General features: G+C 34.4%; 1 protein-coding gene across 1 annotated transcript in view; it reads right to left on the bottom strand.

The window, feature by feature from the left end:
- LOC129218305 (uncharacterized) overlaps window positions 1–20089 on the bottom strand; it is a 155306-nt gene that overhangs the window by 64693 nt on the left and 70524 nt on the right. The window contains exon 7 of the mRNA XM_054852542.1: window positions 2576–2689. Coding sequence (XP_054708517.1) covers window positions 2576–2689 — 114 coding nt within the window. The remainder of the gene's footprint in view (window positions 1–2575; window positions 2690–20089) is intronic.

Here is a 20089-nt window from a genome sequence, read left to right as displayed (position 1 = left end):
GCTACAATATGATCAAATGCCTTTACTTACGCGAGATTTCGAAGATTAATCCACGAAATTTTCAGTTTTGTACTTCATTCAATGTGAAAGTAAATTTCGTTGCAACTTCCTTCGTTCGCCATTCAAACTGGAGTTGTCGTTGGACGATAAGTCAGAGCGCATGCGCAAGGAGTCGCTCTCCTATTGAATGGTCTTTTATCACTTTTGTTGACGTCGTTCACCCACTGAGGAACCAAAAGCACCTTAACGACACTTCCTAGCCTCTGTTTCACCCAGAGGCATCGTTTTTTCACCCTTGGGTGAAATTCTTTACCCCTGTGGAACTCCTGGTTTTAACAGTGTACTATACTTTATAGTAGCAAATTCTTTGAAAATGCAAAAATTTGCCCTCTTCTGCTCGAAAAAAAAAACAAAAAGGTACTTTTGTTAATGCGACCTTAAGCACGAAACTGCTTCAGTTACATTGTGGCAACAACGGCTGACTTTTTACTACAATCACCTAAAGTTCCAAATAGCACACCCAACGTTTAAACGTTTTAAATACGAACCTGGGACGAATTCTCACCTGGTACAGGAAAGTCGACAAAATTTGTGTATAAATTACATTCTGTAATTTTCAATCTTATATCAAACCGACCGCATTGATTTATACAGGGTGACAAGAAATAAATTGCACACACATAATGCATTATAATTTTAATGCTAATGAAAATATTGCTACTAAACTTCAAAATAAATATGGGTATACATTATTTCGTTTAATATATCTACAAATTAAAAAAGTGACAGCCTTTAACCTTAATATTTTATCCCATTCCTTGCATAAGGATTTCTTAAGGGATTCCAATGTTTTATGAGATTTAGCACACACCTTATCGTAGTATAATGTATAGCTCTCTCAAAAGTTAAAAATACTGTGAATATTAATCAAAATTTAAAGCAAACCTTGTATAATCAAACTTTGAATGTTCAGAAAATTAAATTAGAAAGGTCATTTGTGGACTTTTCTTCAGGCGACATCTATGTAATTAAGGTGACTAATCCCGTAAAGGGTACCGCAAAGTTTTTTCATTGTTTTGTAAATTTAGTAGTAATGGGTTTCAAGCAACGTAATAGAAATAAAATAAAATCTGGACTGAAAATTTGTTTCGTTGGAACGGATATTTCGTTGTATTGGTATCCGTAACGAGGCTTCACTGTAAATGTATAAGTTTACTTACGCTATGAGATTAAAAACACATCACAGAAAAATTGCAGAATGTAGCCGTATAAATAATTGCTAATGCCAAAGAGAGGAAATAGCAAATTTCACGAACACAATCTTAGAGACAAAAAAATAAAAACTACTTGACCTCAATAATTTTTCTTAAAAATTGATTAAAAAAAAAGTAACGGTTACTCTCTTTTACCAGATATTTAACCACTAGCGCATTAACTTAATTTACCGGCGTGCTTCCTCGCACGCTAACAAGAAAAAGTCAATTTGTTATCATAGCAATCTTTTTTTATGCATGGGCGATCAAGCGATTTTCCGATTTTCAACTGAGCAAGTGGGTATGATCAATATCTCACCCTTTACTTGACAACTTCTTTCTTTTAGAGGTAATCTCCTTGGTACTTCAAATGACAAACCACATAAACACTGCTATTTTAAACACCAGGATTAATGTAAATGACAAACGACATAAACACAAGTATGATGTTTAATAACAGGATTACTTATCAAATACCAGTAAAACGCTTGAATGATTTTTTTCTTTTTTCAGTCGTGTTAAAATCTATGAAACTAAATGTGGTAACGTATGTAAGAATAAGGTTTCCTGGAGGTGCACTTGTATATTTAAAAAAACAATTATAACTTACAGTTACCAGTAGATGCAAAAAAGAAACGTTATTGAAATAACATAGCTCTATTATTTTATCTAAAAATATTTTTTTTTTCGCACGACGAAAAAGAAAGAAAAATACGAATGTGATTTTTATTTTATGCAAATATATGCCAAATAATGAGCGTAAACATAAAAGCCTAAACTTGATGTTCTAGATAAAGAGCAGTTTTTACAAAAATAAATAGATATGGAAAATGAAAAATAATAAAAATGCATAAAAAGCAATAGATATAAACAAAATATTTCTTTCGAAGATCTATTTAGTGAAGTCGCGTAGATTATTGTCAATATGCGTAGACATAGCGCGAATTCTTAAGAAAAAAAGAAGCTTATTAACTTTCTAAATCATTATTTTCTAACATGCAGCACAGAATGTCTGTTCTTTCGTAGAAAGGGTCTCCTATAGCATATTTACAACCAAATATTTATTTTGAAGAAAACTAAAAAACATTGACTCCTATAAAAAGAAATCTCAATTGTTTGTCCTCCATTGGTAAAAGAAAAAGAAAAGACTTATAAGTATATTTTTCAGAAAACCAGTTAAGTGGGTATATCGTGAGCCAATTAAGTAATATTCCACTGCTTGTATAATTTGAACGAAAATAATGCTCTTGAAGGACTTTTAAAGAGTTTATAAAATAGAACTTCAAAGACTGATACAATATAAAAAAAAAAAATGCGCTTACCTGATCAAACCACTGTTTTAAGGCTCCAGATCGACGATATGTTGTATGGTAACAATTCAAAGCATGTTCATATCTTTCAGGAGTCTGCATATCGGTGAAGATGAATGTGACGGCCTAAATGTTTAAAAACTGAAATGTTAGCAAAACAGAACTTGTAAATAAGCATTCCGCCGGTCTTGCACACAGTGGCGAATTTACCATGTCGTAATTGCGAAGGGATCCCACGACTAAAATGGATTGAAGATGCTCAAAAATGCACATGACGAATATTTTACACAGTTTAGTGATAGACAAAAGACTTCCAAAAATGCATTGCGACGGGACCCCAAACATGTAAATCCGCCACTGCTTGCACAATGCACCCATTATTACGCAATGTAAAATGGCTTTCATTTCGCCGTGAAATTATTGTTCTACCATTTAACATTTATGGTCGTGCAGTGTGAATAATCATTATTAATGCTTCAGTTTTTGAAAGCTTTATAGATTTTTTTCATATCAAATGCATGAACCGTCAGAACTTTTCCTAAATGTATTCTTACATTATTCAAAATTTCAAGATTTACATAGGTTGAAAATTTACGTTTTTCAAGATTTAAGTAAAATGCGGCAAGTTCAAACTCTAGGTGAGCTTCATTTATAACTTTTTCTCAAATAATGCTACATAGCCACGGATGCGAAGTCGGAGTCACACTCGGATTAGTGGAGTCGGAGTCGGTATTTTGTGGTAAAGGAGTCGGAGTCGGGAGTGGAAGGCTTTAAAATTTCAAGAGTCGGAGTCGTTGCGCTGCCGATCTTTTTCCCTAGAAGTCCACAACTCTACCAGCACTTCGGAGTCAGAGTCGGACTGATTTTGGGTTAAAGGAGTCGGAGTCGAAGATTCTAAAATTCTAGAAGTCTGAATCGGTCCTTTTCTCTCCGACTCCGCAGCCCGGTGCATAGGATTACCTACCAGCTACTAATACCATGCTGCATAGCAGCACCTGCAACCACCATCTCATGAGCTATAACAGATGAGAGTTTCTTCTACAATTTATGCTAGTGTTCTTCAAATTTTAAATTTTGGTACTTACACCCTTTTGCTTTGCCCCTTTAATGCTACAAAATATAAATGCATTCATTTTTATTCATATTCAAACTTCTAATCGTAAGACGTTTTTAAAAGACTTTTAAAACAGAATTCCACATTTTTTATACAAATGTTTTAATTTTTTTGCTGTACAGAATTTGGCAGAATTCTAGTCAAATTCTAGCAGAATTCTGGTCAACAAGTTTCTTGGACAGTGTGGTTGGCATTCACATGTGTTTTAAACTTTCTTATTATCTTCATTTTCTACGAAAGACGTGACAGTTAAATGCCAAAACCATGCAAAATGTCTTGGACTGTATTGTCACCATTAAAGTGTCTCATATCTGGATTTAATTCATTTTCATGTAAAAAAGTAAGACTGGGGCACAAATAAAAATATCTAAAGTGTAGTATTTAATTTTGAACAAAGAAACCCCCCCCCCCGCTGCAAGAAGTCTTTTTTATTATAATTGAACTTGGTTGTCCTAGTTGTCAAATTAAAAGTGCACCCATCGCAAATTTATAGTATTTTTATTTACTCATTAAAATTGTGCAGAATGAGCATTTAAATCCTGAAAGCGCGATATATGTTTAAACGTGAACCTGACTTTATGTTGATTTTTTAAAAATTATTGAGCGGTTAACCAGAAAATATGTAACTAGATTTTCCATTACAACAAAAAGTAAAAAAAAAATTCATGCAGCTCCCGAACGCGAATTAAAATTTTATTTTTTAAATATTAATATTTGTTCATTAATATTTTATTCTTCAATTCATAAACAGTAAAAATTACATCTAGAAATATTTATTAGTTTGGGAAACCCTTTTTGAAAGATAGTGTTTTGATGTGTAAGGCAGATTTTTAGTCGCTTAATTTTAGTCAATGATCGTGAAAACACCAGACCGTATTTTTGCATTTCATTCGTGAAATCTGGAAAAATGAGGACAATCAAAACTCATATTTTTAAAAATTTTATATAGCACTTCAAGTTCTGAGGATCAGATATATGTAATGTTTTGCGAAACACTTCCTTTATTCTTTGAGAATGTGCCTATTTTAAGGGAAAATATTTCTTGTTCGTTTACTTATTTTTTCTTTTACAATAGATTTGTATTGATGGGCTGCTACACTTGAGTTGACGTGTTTTTACACTTCTCCTTGACAACAGCGTCTAACTTGTCGCAGAACTGCATGATGTATCGCTAAACTTGAGGCATTCACTTTATTGATTGTGCAAAAAGATCGGAAATTATGATCATCAGCCACGATAGCAATAACAGTTTATGTTTCAGCTAGCTTTCATTCTTTATTTAGTGCTGTCGATCAGAAAAAAATATGTAGAAAAAAGCATTATTATTTTAAATTGTGCCATGCAGAAAATGCCTCAAAACACATTATTTTCCACATTAAATAATGTACGTCTATTGATTTTTGTTCAATGGCGAAAACGGAATGTTATTTGTTTTATGTACAAAACTTTAAACATCTCTTTGACGTAGTGTTAGTAAAGTTTGGTTTGGCATGCAAACAGAACAAAGGATTTATCGATTTTCCCTATGACTTTGACTGCGTTTTAAACTGACTGCATTGCTGTAATATAAATATATTTATTCATCAATCAATATAGAAATATTTGAGATATTGCCAAGAATTTGCATAACAGCAGAGGAATTTTCCGACTGCCATGGGTATTTTCAAATGATTTACTTAAGAGTATTTACTATATAGTTTATGATTACGGCTTGTTTACACTAACAAAAAAATATATAGCAAAGCAGTGAACACTCAAATGATTTGAAAATAACGGAAATGTCCTTTTATATGTGTTTGGTAAGCACTAATTAAAGTTTTTTTTTTTTTTTTTTGAGAAACCTTGTGTAAAGCTACGTAAAGTTTTACAGAAATCCAAACAAATAAAGAAGGCATCCGAAGAAGTGAAGAAAAAGAGCAATTATAATAAATAAAATTAATGTCTGAAAATCCGAAATGAGAGAACTACAGCTTATGTGTAACCCTTTTCAGTGGCGCAAAAAAGAAGCAATGTTTATTAAACCACTAAACTACTGTTCAAATTAAAACGCGAAAATATTCTTTTAAAGAATGACTTTATTTGAAGATTGATTTTTAAAGTTTTCCCTAGGACACTACACTAGTTTTAATTTTTTAACTAATCTGTTTCTGATAAATTTTCAGCCGTTCCGAAAGCTTAGACACTGATTCCCATTACTCCTTTTCAAATTGAAACCGGAGTTCATTCACTAAGAAATTGTTACGAAGTCTAATTTTTCTTACACAGTTGCCAACAGAAAGTTTTGGATCTAGCGTCCAACATTTTATCTCTCAATTCATTATAGAGGTAAAAGAAGATCTAAAGTTGAGACATGGAGATTTTGTTGTTGCCAAGATCAGTAAAATAGGATCTGCTGTCTTTGGCATGATATGTTTGCCTAAGTGCTGAAGCCAATCAAAATGTTGAAGCTGAGGAGAGATTCTGAAGTTCGGAGACATTAACTGAGGAGAAACGAACCGTTATAGAAACAAATTGTGGTATTAAAGGACGTCATTAACGATTTTTGAAAATGTTTGCTGTAAACTGAGTAATAATCTATGCTAATAATATGGAGCTGAAGAGTTTTTTTTTTTTTTTTTTGTTTGTTTGTTTGTTTGAACGAACTAATCTCGGGAACTACTGGTTCGAGTTTTTTTTTTTTTTTTTTTTGAATGGTCCATTTGTTAAGGAAGGCTATAGGGTATATTTTTTTTAATCCGATTGACCGAAATATTCGTAACTGATAATTAACTGCTTAATTCATTGTTCAGTTCTATGGATTTCTAATAGATGGCGGGGTAAGTTTAGTTCTATGAATTCCTAATGTACGGCAAAGTAAATTAACTCATTGAGAAGGCGCTGGCCGATAGTGTCGATAGCTGCAAGGAACCATGCCGCGCGGCTCAGACGCTACGCTATTGGGGAACTGTTGTGGTCAGCGAACTGATCTTTGAACGCAGTTTTTTTTTTTTTTTTTATATTCAGGTACATGATTTGATTGTGTAGGATTTTTCTATTGGGCTTTGTTTTCCATATTTCTTCAACAGTTGCTTTTATTCTTATAGTTGAAGATAGTTACTTATCTAAGTAAATAATTTGATTTGTCGTATTATTCAATTTTGAATATTCCTTATAACCTTTTTATTATAGTATTGTTTATTCGGCGAAGCAATTCAAATTGCAGAAAAAAAAAAAAAAAACAATTTCACTCGCTAAATTCCAGGGTTACGGTAGCGTGGTTGCTTGGCTCGTTAAGCGATGAACTATGCAGTTGAAGTATGAGCAGTTGAAGCATTTTGAGTTTCAAAGCTACTGTTAATCTTTGTACGTGTTTTAGCAAATAGTTTTAAATTCCAAAGAGACTGCGTAAGTGATTTAGTAAATGATTGAGTGAGTAAACAAAATAAATTATTTCACCTTGTCCCACCCACTTTGCTCCGCATGCACTTGACTAATTGTACAAAATATGTAAAATTCAAATTAACTCATATTTACTAAATAAATACTTCATCGAATATTGCAATATAAAATTAATATTTAAAATGTTAATAGCAAAAACTTCATCATTTTGTGATAACAAATAATTTTTGAGTTACAACAAAACATTACAATAGGAGTATCAATCAGGCAGTTTGAAAACTGCCTGTATCATCATATACTTAAATCTTTGGTAATATATTTTTCCTGACTGGAATAGGCTACATGTGTTTCTTTTTTGTTTAAATATTACCAGGAAGGTGTCTTTAAAAGCAGAGCAAATATTTCACCATTTCACTTTGACCCGCTATTTCACTTTGCCCCACATTTCCGTACATTTTAAGAGTAAAAAAATTACAGCATATTAAAAGAATATCAAAATTAATATCATGTACTACCTGATAAAACAGCAACCTTCCAACTCTGCCTGGTAAAAAGAAAATCTGTAATTTATGCCTGACTCAAATGTTTCTTTTTATTCTCAAAAATAGTCCTCTCGTTCACTGGGAGGATTTATAACTGCTGTTTCTGTGAGTTGTAGCTGCTTAAGAAGGTTTTAAAGTCATTTCGTCCTTTCGTAGCAAAGTAAAAAGAAGTTGCAATTCTAATTTTAGATAGCTGTACTGGACTAGATATTTCTGGAATCGCTGAAGAGATATGATTTGCGTTACTTTTATTGAGCTCTTAAAAATCAATATCCAATGCACAAAATATCATCAACCCTATTGATCAGATTCAACATCCAAAGATAATAGAAATCCACATTTCACGAAAAAAATTAAGGGCGCAATATTGTAATGACATTTTCTGAAACAGCAACAAGAAATGCAGTGCCTCTAACACATTCATCTTTTCCCTCTGGCATTTTCAGTGGGCTTTTTTCTGAATCTATTACTAAACTTTATTTTCACTTACTTTCAAAGAAAATTGTTTCATGTTAACAACGGAGAGGAGTTATGAGAAATTGTTTAAGTTATATCTCTGGTTTCAAAATAAATGTTACATGTTATAAACCATACGAAAGTTAAGGAAAAAACTGATTGCTATTATGTGCGTAAAAACGTTAAAAAGGCCATTCCACGGAAAATGGTAATTTTGTCCCGCACGTGACGCTTCGTACATTTCATTAAAAATAATAAATTAAAAAAGAAATGAACAAAATTTTGTTGCTTAAGAAGTCACAAACATATGTGTGACTTCTTAAGCGAAAAATGTCGTCATAACCTTCTAAAATTATTTCTTTTTCATGAAATACAGTTACCGTCACATGCTTGACAAAATGACTGTTTTAAGAGGCATGGCCATATATTTTTTAACGGTTTAAATTATTATTTATTAACAAATAAGATATGTTTCCTTTACGTTGGAAACTTAGCTTTCAAAGTCAACAATATGTTTTGTCATTATTATATTAATAGAGCAAAAATATTAAGTAATACAACAGCAAACTACAAGAGGTTGACTTTGGATGTCCCGCACGTGACGCATGCAACTTAATTAAATTTTAAGTAAGAAACTTCTTAATTAAAAATGATACTGTGTCAACAATATCCTTGTATCAAATGTAAATATTTAAAAATGTGCTTACTCCTTTTTAATTAAAATGTTAAGATCTTAACAAAATGTTGGTGAAATTATCGAGGCGGATTGTCCCACGCGTAGTGGTGGAATGGTCTTAAAAGCGGAAGATGAACAGAGAAACGTAATCTGTAAGAAGAAATAATTTTACCAACACAGAAGAAATTCGATCAATTCTACATAATTACAATTATTTTTCCGTAACTGTTTCAAGCACATTCAACTTGCACGTTACGAACTTTTCTGGAATGATAAGTTCACTGCATCATCACAAAAAACCCAGCAGAGATACGAATCAATTTCGTCAATTAGTTTCATCGATCAATTTCTCATTGAAACATTTCTTGTAGTGATTCCAGCCTTTTTTTCCGATTTCTTCTTCTTACTTTTTCCGAGAAAATCTTGACTATTCTATTCGAAGTCATTAAGGAAATACGACAGGCAGATGGGTCATTTGGCTATTACGTTTGAAAGTATCTTTGTGTACACAGTTTTAGGGGTTACTTTCCTAACAACCGGATCGAAATATAGAAGGAATTACTCTTGTTTAAGATATTTGTCTTAAATTCATGAAAAATTCAAAGTTTAGACAAGAAGTTTGGCTCTCTGTATTGAATAAATCATTAAATGTATTGTTTTAGTAGAATTCTCTGCTTTTATTTTGAAGCAACTCACAATAAAATCTTTAGGAGTTCATTCCAATTAAATACTGTTCTTCTGATTTTCCTATTGTTTGGTTTCATAGAAAATATTAAGTTTCTATTCATAGTTCCGAAAAAAAGTTGAAGGGGCCTCCGTGGTTCTATGGTGGAAGCTTCGCTTCACACACCGGAGCTTGCAGGTTCGATTCCCGGTGTTATTTCCACTCTATGTGCTCTAAATCCTTCTTGTGTTGTCTTATCTGTTAATAAAGGAGTCTAACCTTCAAGGCAATGGCACCAATCATTCTGTAGTAGTTGATTACGGACACGCAAAGCAGTTAAAATTTTGAGGAAGATCTTTATGTATAACTAGTGTTACCCGCACGGCTTTGCCCGTAGTTGAAAATTATAAGGTCATTTGGTTCTCCTGTATATTTATAAATAATGGATGATGAATTTCTCGCCAATTGGCTATGTTCATTCGCTCTCCCATTCCACGTCATGATAATTTCGTAATTTACTCGTCCATCTTATGATAATTTTGCTCCGGAAAATGTTCTTAAAATTGAAATAGAAATGGAATAAAATCGAATTTTCGAAAAATCGCTTCGAGGTGCACACCCGCATGCTACAAACTAACTTTGTGCCAAATTTCATGAAAATCGGCCGAACGGTCATCTATGCGCGTCACAGACATCCTACAGACATCCAAACATCCAGACTTTCCGCTTTATTATTAGTAAAGAAGATAAAGAAAGATGAATGAAAAAAAAACACAAAAAAATTTTGATGAATTTTTAAATTTAAGATTGATATCGAATAGGAGCTGAATTACATGATGTTATTGAATATTTTAACGATTCATGTTGCATTTACCCTCATGTGTGTAATTAGAAACTCACAAAATATAATGAATAAGAAATTATCATAATAGAATTGAATATTGCCTGAGAATTTTAACTTCGTTGATTGTGTGAAGATAAAATATGAGCCGCTGTAACGGGGCCTTCTTTTAAATGCTCGCGGGTCACGGCTTGGAGACCCCTGCGTAAGGGGATCGGGGATGCTCTCGGAATCTTTCTAAAACTAGAGTTGGAATGCGCAATTTTGAGCTATCTTTGATGACGTTGAAGATTCGAGGGATCTCTCAGGATTTTTTTCTATAGGAGAACAACTTTAGCTCTTGTTTGATAGTGATAGAAGAAAGAGAAAGGAAAAGAGGTTATCTCCCGAATTTTCAATCAATTTTAGGCTATCTTCGGGGAGGACAGATTCGGAGACCTTCCCCTGTGAAAGGTTTTCAAAATTTCAGTTTTAAAACACAATATCAGGCTATATTTGAGGGCGTGAAGTGACTAGAAGCTGTTAGGGATCTCCCTCAAGAATGTTTCAAAATTGAAGTATTTTAGGGGGAATTTTAAACTATCTTTGGTAGTAGCATTGGGGAAAGGGTGCAGGTTTAGAGATCCTCCTCCAGAAACGATCGAAATTGATGACCTAAAAACGCGTTTTAGGGTATCTTTAACTACTTAACTTGTTAGGAGAAGAATCACGATTCAGGAGTAGTCCCCAGAAATTTTGTGACAGTAAAATTCACTATGCAATTTTAAGCATCAGGTTGAACGAATGAGGTTGGAAGATGAGTGCTCTCTGTTGGAAACTTGTCGACATTGAAGGGCTAAAATGCACTTTTTGGCGAAGCATGGTAATGTTACGGGAAGGATTTGGGTTTCAGATCTCGCCTGGAAATAGGTCGGCATCGAGATTGTAAATTGCTATTTAAAATATTCTTGGTGATGTTAGGGGAAGGATTGGGAAATTCCGAAGCTCTCCTTCCTAAAATTTCATTTTGAAATTATCTTTGAAAACGTTAGACTAAGAGGACCAGGGGAATCCAACCTTTTTTACTCAAGGGCCACACTGTAAATGTGTAATGTACTCTAAAAAAATGCTTAAAAGGAAATGTAGTTTCAAATTAAAAAAAAAAAGTTTCTAAGCTTCACGCGGGTCAAAAAAACAAAAAAAAAAAAAACTGTTTGCGAGCCGTAAGTTGGAGACCCCTGCGTTAGACAGTTAACGGGAGTGGTGAGATCCACTATTGGAAACCGTTGGAATTTTAAACTCCTAAAATGTCATTTTAAGCTATTTTTGACCAAGCTATTTGAAAAGAGGTGGGTAAGAAGCTCTTGGGAAATTTTCGGAAATTGAATTCCTAAAAACACGCATTTTAGTTATTTTTGATAACATTGGAGGGTGTGGGTAATGAGAACCGTTTGCTTTAACTCTCACTCGGAAATTTTTCGAAACTTAAGTTCTAAAACAGTAAATTTAGGACCTCTTTGATCTCGTCAAGGTGTCATGATCCTCTTTTGAATTCGCGCATGGATTTAATATTAAATCCGTCCGTTTGATTAGATTACCGAATTTGCTGCCCTCTGAAGTTGCCACCCGGGACACGGCCCCGACTCCCCCCCCCCCCCCATTAAATCTGGCATCAGGAGGCACCTATCTTTTCATGACATCACTAAAGAAAAGATTAAAAGTTGCGAGCCCTCTTTATAGTCGGGGAGCTTACTAAAGTGTTTTTGGGGATTTACTCGAACACGTCAGGTAATCATAAGGGAGATACCTTACATCCAGTCGAGTACCTGCAACAAATGTTGGCCTTTTTTGTTGGTGGATGCGTCAAGGACAGCCTGTCAGGTTAGTAAAAAAAAAAAAAAAAAGATCATTGCATTCATTGAAGCGCGGGGATTAAGATAAGGTGGATTAATTACAAGCTAAAGAGTGTATATTTAGAAAATCTGACGATTTAAACGTAAAGCAAGGGTGTTGAAGGGTTACAAAGTTGCAACAAAAAAAGTTTTTTTTCCATAGCTGTCATATTAGGAATATCCCTCAAAATATTCGTCAAAGTTTAGGCTACCATGACTGGATCATCAAGCTGAAGCTTCTGTATAAACGCGCTCAAGTATGCCAATATGACGACTTTTTTTTTTTTTTTTGCATTTTCATAAATTTGCTACGAGCTCGCGCCACTTCCAAAACGTCAGTCTTTTGAATGGTAGCATTTTGAAGGGTCACTTAACTTCTCCAATAAATATCTGAGCTCGAGAAAATTGTTATTTTTATTTTCTATTCTTCCGTTTGGGAGGCAGATAAAGCAGATAAACTGGCTTTGCAAGCCAGCAGATAAACATACCTTTAGGATCAGGGACAGTGGAGAATCAAAACTATCAATATCTGACACGTTTAAGTCTATGTAACTTATTTTTTTTTTCTTTAATTTTATGAATATCAGTAGACACTGTCCCCACTACTAAAGTGAAACATTATATAACATTTTCTTCTTGTAACCTAAATTATAAAATACAATAGGTTCCCCCCTCCCATGACGTTTGAATAAATCCACATTTAGCACTATGGGATTCCCCCCACTACTAGCTCCGCTGGCTTAGTTACTCTCCTCTCTCGCAAGAGATTTTTTTTTTTTTTTTTTTTTTTTGAGCTAGCTTGGAAGTTACTTGAGAATAAACACCAACTAAATATTAACATTTAATTAATCATTATTTTTCATTTTGGAAAGAGCTCGGGAAACTTCGGCCCCCATACATATAGGCCTTTGGTAAAAATGATCTCTGTTTGGATGTATCAAAAGTTGTATCTAAACTCAACATCAGCCCGAGGAGAACAAGGCCTATTGTGCCCATCTCAGTTTTAAGCTGCATCTAGTTCAACGAAATGCAGGTATAGCTTGCCTACGGAGAAATGGTTGATTAAGTAGAAGTGGAAACGGAAAAACTTCGTTTTGTAATACGTAGGATCAGCGAGAACGCGCAAGCAGTAAAGTGTTTACTGTTCGCGTGATCTCGCTGAACCTACCTATTACTAAAGGAAGTGATCTGTTACTGCTTCCAGTTCACCTGCCATCTTTCCGTCGTCAAGTAATATGTACCTTTTGTTGTTTTTCTGAACATTGTAATTTTATTGCATTGTATTTGTCCGTTACTCAAGTTCATAAGATTTTTTTTTTTTTTTTGAAATTACTGGATATGTTTTTTTCTGTGCAAAATTAATGTTTGGTACAGCTGTGTACAAAGAAAAAATATATTTTGTAGTTTATTAAATCTCATCGCCTAAACAGTTCGGTCTACTTAACTTCAGGATGATACAAAGTAAAAACGGGACGGGCGGGGATTATAGTCTTTGAAAAGCATCATGTATCATTAAATATTTGTATTTTTCTTCTTAGTTTTGCAACAAAACTGAACATAAAATATGTATTTTACATCACTGATTTTAATGAAAATTGATACTAAATTATTCTGCAGCAAAAAAAACTATTACCATTCTTGAATTTCACACTAGGGATAAGTTAAAGCAATTGAAATGTTTTTTTGTTGAATCTTGATTTGCAGTTGGAATCTTTTAATTATTTCTCTGAGTACAATTTAAAGCATGATTTGTGTCAAATTTTATTTCTGAAGTTTTATGTAGCAAATAAACCTATATCCTAAATCCTTCCTTAATGATGACCATTAAAAAATTAAAAAACATAGATTCCAAAAGAAAATGCTGAATCTGAAAAAAAATCTAATTCCCTTCTTCAAATGGCACGTGCACCAGAATGTGGTGATCGTGGGTTCGACTCCCACCGGAGCCCTGGGTGTTTTTTTTTCTCTTAGTGCTGTAAATCTTTCTTGTGTTTTCTTTAGAGAAGTCTAACCTCTCGAGGCAACGGAACCCCATATCTCCTTAATGCCAGGGACTGATTTACGGCAGGGCATTCGGGGCCCGGGCCCGGGGCACCAAGGGAAAGGGGCACCAAATTTCTGTCATCTTTTTTTTTTTTTTTTTTTTTTTTTTTTTTGAGCAAAACGACAGAGTGCAAAAAGACAGAAAAAAAAACTCCAAAACAGTTTTATGATGGACAATGTGAAGAAGTCATATTAAGACTCTAAGCAAAGTTTCAAGGTTTCCTGTGTTTATGTAATCTGTAGTAATTTCATTACAAAACTAAAATTCAGGATGTCAGCCTATGATGGCATATTAAAGAAATTTTCTTGCTTGTTTGAATGCGACAAGCAAAATATTCGACAAAGTGCAAAAGATCTTTAAAAATCTTACTCCTGTGATTTGGAGGAATCGTTTCCTGATGAATTTATTCATATTAGTTCAATCATCGGAAAAGAAAGTTTAATCACCGAAAAGTTTTAAAAAATCCATAAACTTGGTAAATGGATACTTTTGCCAATGTAGATACAGCTCTGAAATTGCTTTTGACTTTGCCAATCTTCTATTGTAGTAGAGAACAATCATTTTCGCTATTGAAGAGAACTAAGTGTCCTTTGCGTACTCTCATTTCTGATAGTAATTTATCTTCATTAGCTCTATTATCAATAGAAGGAAGTATGACCGCAAAACTTGGTTATAAGGACATTATAGATGAATTTACTACAAGAAAACAAAGGAGAAAACAAAGAAACCCAGAAAGCACGTTATGATTTACCTTAACCATCATAGTTTCTCCATCTGCGACTGTAAAAAAAATTCTTATATGAAAATCAGCAATTTATTTTAGATTTATATTAAATGATTTCTTTGCAAAACATCTTAATTGTTAACTTTTTTCGTATGAAATCGATATTTTGAAGTTTTCTTTCTATCAAAATAATATCCAAAAATTACCTTCATTTTTTTTGTGTGTGTGTGGGGGGCAACTATATTTGTCAGTGCCCCGGGGCACCCAGGTGTGTAAATCGGTCCCTGCTTAATGCTTAATAACTTTGACACACAATAGTAACAAGAATGTGGTGTACGTTACCCAGGGATGCGAATCCACCCCCCCCCCAAAAAAAGAAAAAATTCCTCTCAAAACAGCTCCCCTAAAAATGTCCATAACGCAATCAGCGCCATGACCGCCCCCCCCCCCGGTGAGGTGCATACCCCTGCCCCCCTGCCTTACCAAACCATCTCCTTACCAGGCTCGGACTGGCCCGCCTGCCAACCTGCCCGAGGGCAGGTGCGCCCTTCCTACTTTTTAAGATGAAATGCAATACAAACGCTTTCGCTGAAAAAAAAAAAAAAAAAAAACTTGTCTTGCAAATTCAGAACGAAGTTTTCTAATTGATTCGAAAGCTCCCATACCTTCCCCTCATTTTGAAGTTTCGAAAATTTTCCTCCGAGCCCGGTTTCCCTAATGTTATCGTCTAAAATTTTCCGTCTTTTGAGTTTCAATTTAGAAAAATTGCCGGGAAAAGTTCCTTCTATCCCATCTCCCCTCCCTTTCCGTAATTTTTCCAAAGATGACCAACAAAAGCGTTTTTAAGACTCTTATTTCAAAAAAAAAAAAAGAAAAAAAAATTAATTTGAATTTTGACATCTTGAATTCAAATTATGTTTTTCGCAATCACGAGTGTGTGTATGTAGGCGTGTGTGTTTGTGTGTAGGGGGTATGTGTGTGTGTATGAATGTGTGTGGGGGGGATGTGTATGTGTGTGTAGGCATATGTGTTTGTGTCTGTGTGCATGCATGAATGTGTGGGTACTTGTGTATGTGTGTGTGTGTATGTGTGGGTGTCTGTATGTATGCGTGTGTGTAAGTGTTTGTATGTGTGTATGTGTGTATGTGTGTGTATGTGTTTGTGTGTGTGTATGTGCGCGTGTGTGTGTGTAGTTGTGTATGTATGTGCGCGTGTGTGTGTGTAGTTGTGTATGTATGCGCGTGTGTGTAGGACATGGATGCAACCTGGAGACGGCTTTCGCTATAGGAGCAGCATCGTGAGGAGCCAGCCGGTCCACGGTGATGGTACGGAGGGTGGCGGTGGGAAAATAAAATGATAGAACATCAAAAACAGTCTTTTTTGAGCAATCGTGATTGCTCAAAAAAAAAAAAAAAAGAGAGAGAGACCTTCGAATCTTCAATCAAAAAGACTATTCTGGAACTTCGATTTCGAAAACGTTCTGGAAGAAAGTTTCGAATCGCAATTTTTTCCCTAATGTCATTAAAGATGGACGGCAATAGCGTTTTAAGATTGAAATTAAAAACAATTTCTGGAGATAAAGCCACTAGATCTTCTCTCTTCATCTTCTAACATCATCGAAGTTAGTCTAAAACTGCATTTTTGAATTACATGAAGAAGTTTGTTATTGTTGGTAGAGTTGGTAGGGGTTGCCGTTTGAATGCAGTTGTCTAGGCGTTTGTCAGGGAGTTTTTCTACATTTAGTTTTAATGAATTTCATACTGGAAAAGTTGAATTTCGTATAGATATATAGCAGTGCATTTTATAACATAATGACCACTTGACATCAATGTCGCATAGAGAAAAAAATCTCTCTCAGAAGATGCGAAATCAAACCACTGGGCGACTTCAGAAATTCGGAATGTACTTATTCATTATTTTTTCTAAATTGCCGTTTTTGGCACTTGATTGAAAAAACTAGTAAAACGTGCTTTCCCCTAAAAGTTTACAAAGATGGCCTACAGTCAAGTTTTTACAATTTCAATGGGAAGTCCACAAAATCTCTCCTCTCACAAATAAACAAAAATCGTCTAAAATTGTGTTAAAAAAATTCCGGGAAAAGATCACCAAACTCTCTCTCTCTCTCTCCACCCCCCCAACAAATCACAGAAAATCGCCTACAACTGTATTTTTATGACTTTAATTCCGAAAATTTTGCAGGGGGAAGTTCCTCAACCCCCTCTCTCCAATGCCATCGAAGATTGTCAAAATTTTTGAATTTTTGGAGCTTCAATTTCGAAAAAATCGCCGGAATCGAAAACTTTTTCGAAAATGTCGTTAATGAGGGCTTTCAATTACGTTTTTAGAACTTCAGTTCCGAAAACATTCCGGGGGAGAGCCCTCAATCTCGAGTCCTTATCCTAACGTCAATGAAGACCCACTAATTTATGTTTTTGAAGTTTCAATATTGAAAATTTGAGGGTTTACTCCGAACTCAATCCCTTCCCTTTACGCTACCAAAGATGGCTAACCATCGTATTTCAAAGCTCCAATTCCCAACAATTTCCGATGGAAAGTTAAAAACCCCGTTCCTTCCCCCTACGTCATAAAAATTAGCTTACAACCGCGTTTTTGAGACTTCAATTTCAAAAAATTTCTGGAGAGGAGCCCCCATGTCTTTCTTTTTTCATCTTTCAACATCATTTAAAGATTGTCTAAAACAGCGTTTTTGGAACTCCTAGCATCGAAAAGTTTCTGTTGAAAAGTTCTGAACCCCTTGTCTTCTGCTACATCATCAAAGATGGTCTACAATTGCGTTTTTAGGAGTTCAATTACAAAAATATTTCCGGGGGTAAGCCCCCGAACCCCCTGGTTTTTAGCAACACTAAAATTGCGTTTTTGAAGCTATCATAAAACAACTTTGGAGAACTCATGTCTCTCATCTTTTCCTTCAAGAACACAAAGATAGCAAATAATTGTGTTTTCGAAAATATACCCTTAAATTAAAAAAAAAAAATTCCGGAACGGGACCCCCAAACCTCCCTTTTACTTGTTAACCTCCAAATAGTCTAAAAATGCGTTCCGAACAAACATTTTGGGGAGAAAGCCTGCAAACACTCCTTCCTTTGCGCGAATATTAAACAAAACTCAATCAATAAACAAATCCAAAACTATCTTCAAATTTTATTTACAAATGAAATTTTAGTATTTCATTATGTTCGGTACGTAAACTGGTAAAAAGAGATGCCATTTTGTTGCTCCAACCTTTCTTTTATAAGGAAAAAAAAACAATTGAGGACCTGAATAACAACTGAAAAAATTTCACGAGTTTTCAAACGAATCAAAAGTTAAAAGGTTTAATTTAGATAATTAGAAACTCTTTTTTCAGTTTTTTTATTCTTGTGTGTGTGATACTCGAAACACATAACTTTTATTCAAACTCCTTGAGCGAAGCACGTTACACATTATTCGGGGGAAAAAAACATGCTACAAATTTTTAACTTTTAAAAAAAATTTTATTTTCATTAGTCCACCCCCCCCCCCCCACCTTAATGAATTAAGCAATCGCCCCTCTCAACAGGATCGTCTGGATCCGCCACTGATCGCGCTTCTAAAATGATCGTCTACATCCTTTCCGCGATAACCATTGGCATGCGCCTTCAGAAAAATTGGGGTATGCGCCTTTTTGAGGACCCAGTCCGACCCTGCTTACCCCTTCGTTCCTTCTTTCTATGTCGGAACGTGAACGGGATATCAGGTGAAGAGCAAGAGCATGGCCAAAATAATGCGAATTTGAGGATGAAACAAAACACCTATCGTGAAACAATATATATTTCTTACAGCAGTAATGATGTTTGATGTTACTCTTAATGGTTTTTTATGATATACACAATTTTATGTCTAATTCTGGTCATTCATTCATAATGTCAACATGCAGAGGTACTTTAGGAAAGGGATCAATTACGCAGTGCTGCCATCTATTGAGTGGAAGTTTGTCGTAAATCTTCATTATCAGTTCAAATCATTATCAAATCTTCATTCTTCTGTCAGAAATTAATTTCGATTAAATCATGCAATTTTCAAAGACTAATTCTCGAAGAAATGAGAAGACGAAACAAGCTAAAAAAGGATGAAAGTTCAGTACATGAACCAAGCAAAAATTCAAAAAACTTTTTTTTCTCTCTGTTTTAAGACTCTTACAATTTAAAAAGATGGGTGTATGAATGCATATCTGAACTACACAATAAAAAATAAATACAATCAGCAAAGGAATGAAACATAGTTTTTTTGAGATAAATGAAGTGTTACAGAATAAATCTGATGACTGTATGACTGTATCACCCAAACCATCTAAGAGTTACTCGGGGTAAGGGGAGAAAACGATATTTGAATTTGGCATGACCAGGGGCGACATTTCAGCATTTCATTTGGGGGGTCGAGTTTCTTAAATAGAAATTACCTCAGTATGAAACAAGACACATATTGGCTAACAGCAAGTATTCATGAAATTGGAGGGAGATTGTATAAAGAGCCATGGCGAAAAGATATTTGTTGATGTGAGATTTTTTTTTCAAAAATAGTATGTATTTTTAAAAAATATCTATTAAAGCATACGATGCATTGAGCAGCTGAAATGTGTTTCTAGGAGAAGAAAGTGATGAACACTCATTAAATAGACACACTTAAAATATGAGCGTAACAATGAATGTAAAATACCAAGGCATTTTCCTGTGAAAATCATCAGCCACACCACTACACGGGCCTCTCATAACCATCGTTACACAGAGCACACAAGAACGAGGTATTTAGCCTTTATCAGGAAATTACGTCTTTAGTTAAAATTAACCATGATTCTTCATCAGTTTTTTCTGTTCTGAAAAGGCCGGTAAAGGCTTGATACATTTCTAATAATTTAAAAAATGGAAAGTAATTGCTCATGTCTGGAAATGTGTCGAGTTTCATCAACCATTACGGAGAACCAGCAATATTGTTTTTCTTGAACATTGATTTGCGATTGAAATTGAATGTGCTCATTTTTTAACATTCCACTCAAAAAATTTGGGGGTGCGACCGCCCCCTCTCGATCCCCTATTTGAAGCCCCTGACATGACAGTAAACAAGGGAAATTAATTCGTCGGTTTTAAATGTAAGTTCTAAAAAAATAAAGAGATAAATGAAAATAATTAACTATAAATTAGATGAAATCATCAAATACATTTTCCTGGAATTTTCTAAAA

Source organism: Uloborus diversus, chromosome 3, assembly GCF_026930045.1.
Source record: "Uloborus diversus isolate 005 chromosome 3, Udiv.v.3.1, whole genome shotgun sequence".
NCBI classification, from domain to species: Eukaryota; Metazoa; Arthropoda; class Arachnida; order Araneae; family Uloboridae; genus Uloborus; species Uloborus diversus.
The sequence above is the reverse complement of the archived record's forward strand: the minus strand, read 5'-3'. Positions and strand labels throughout refer to the sequence as shown.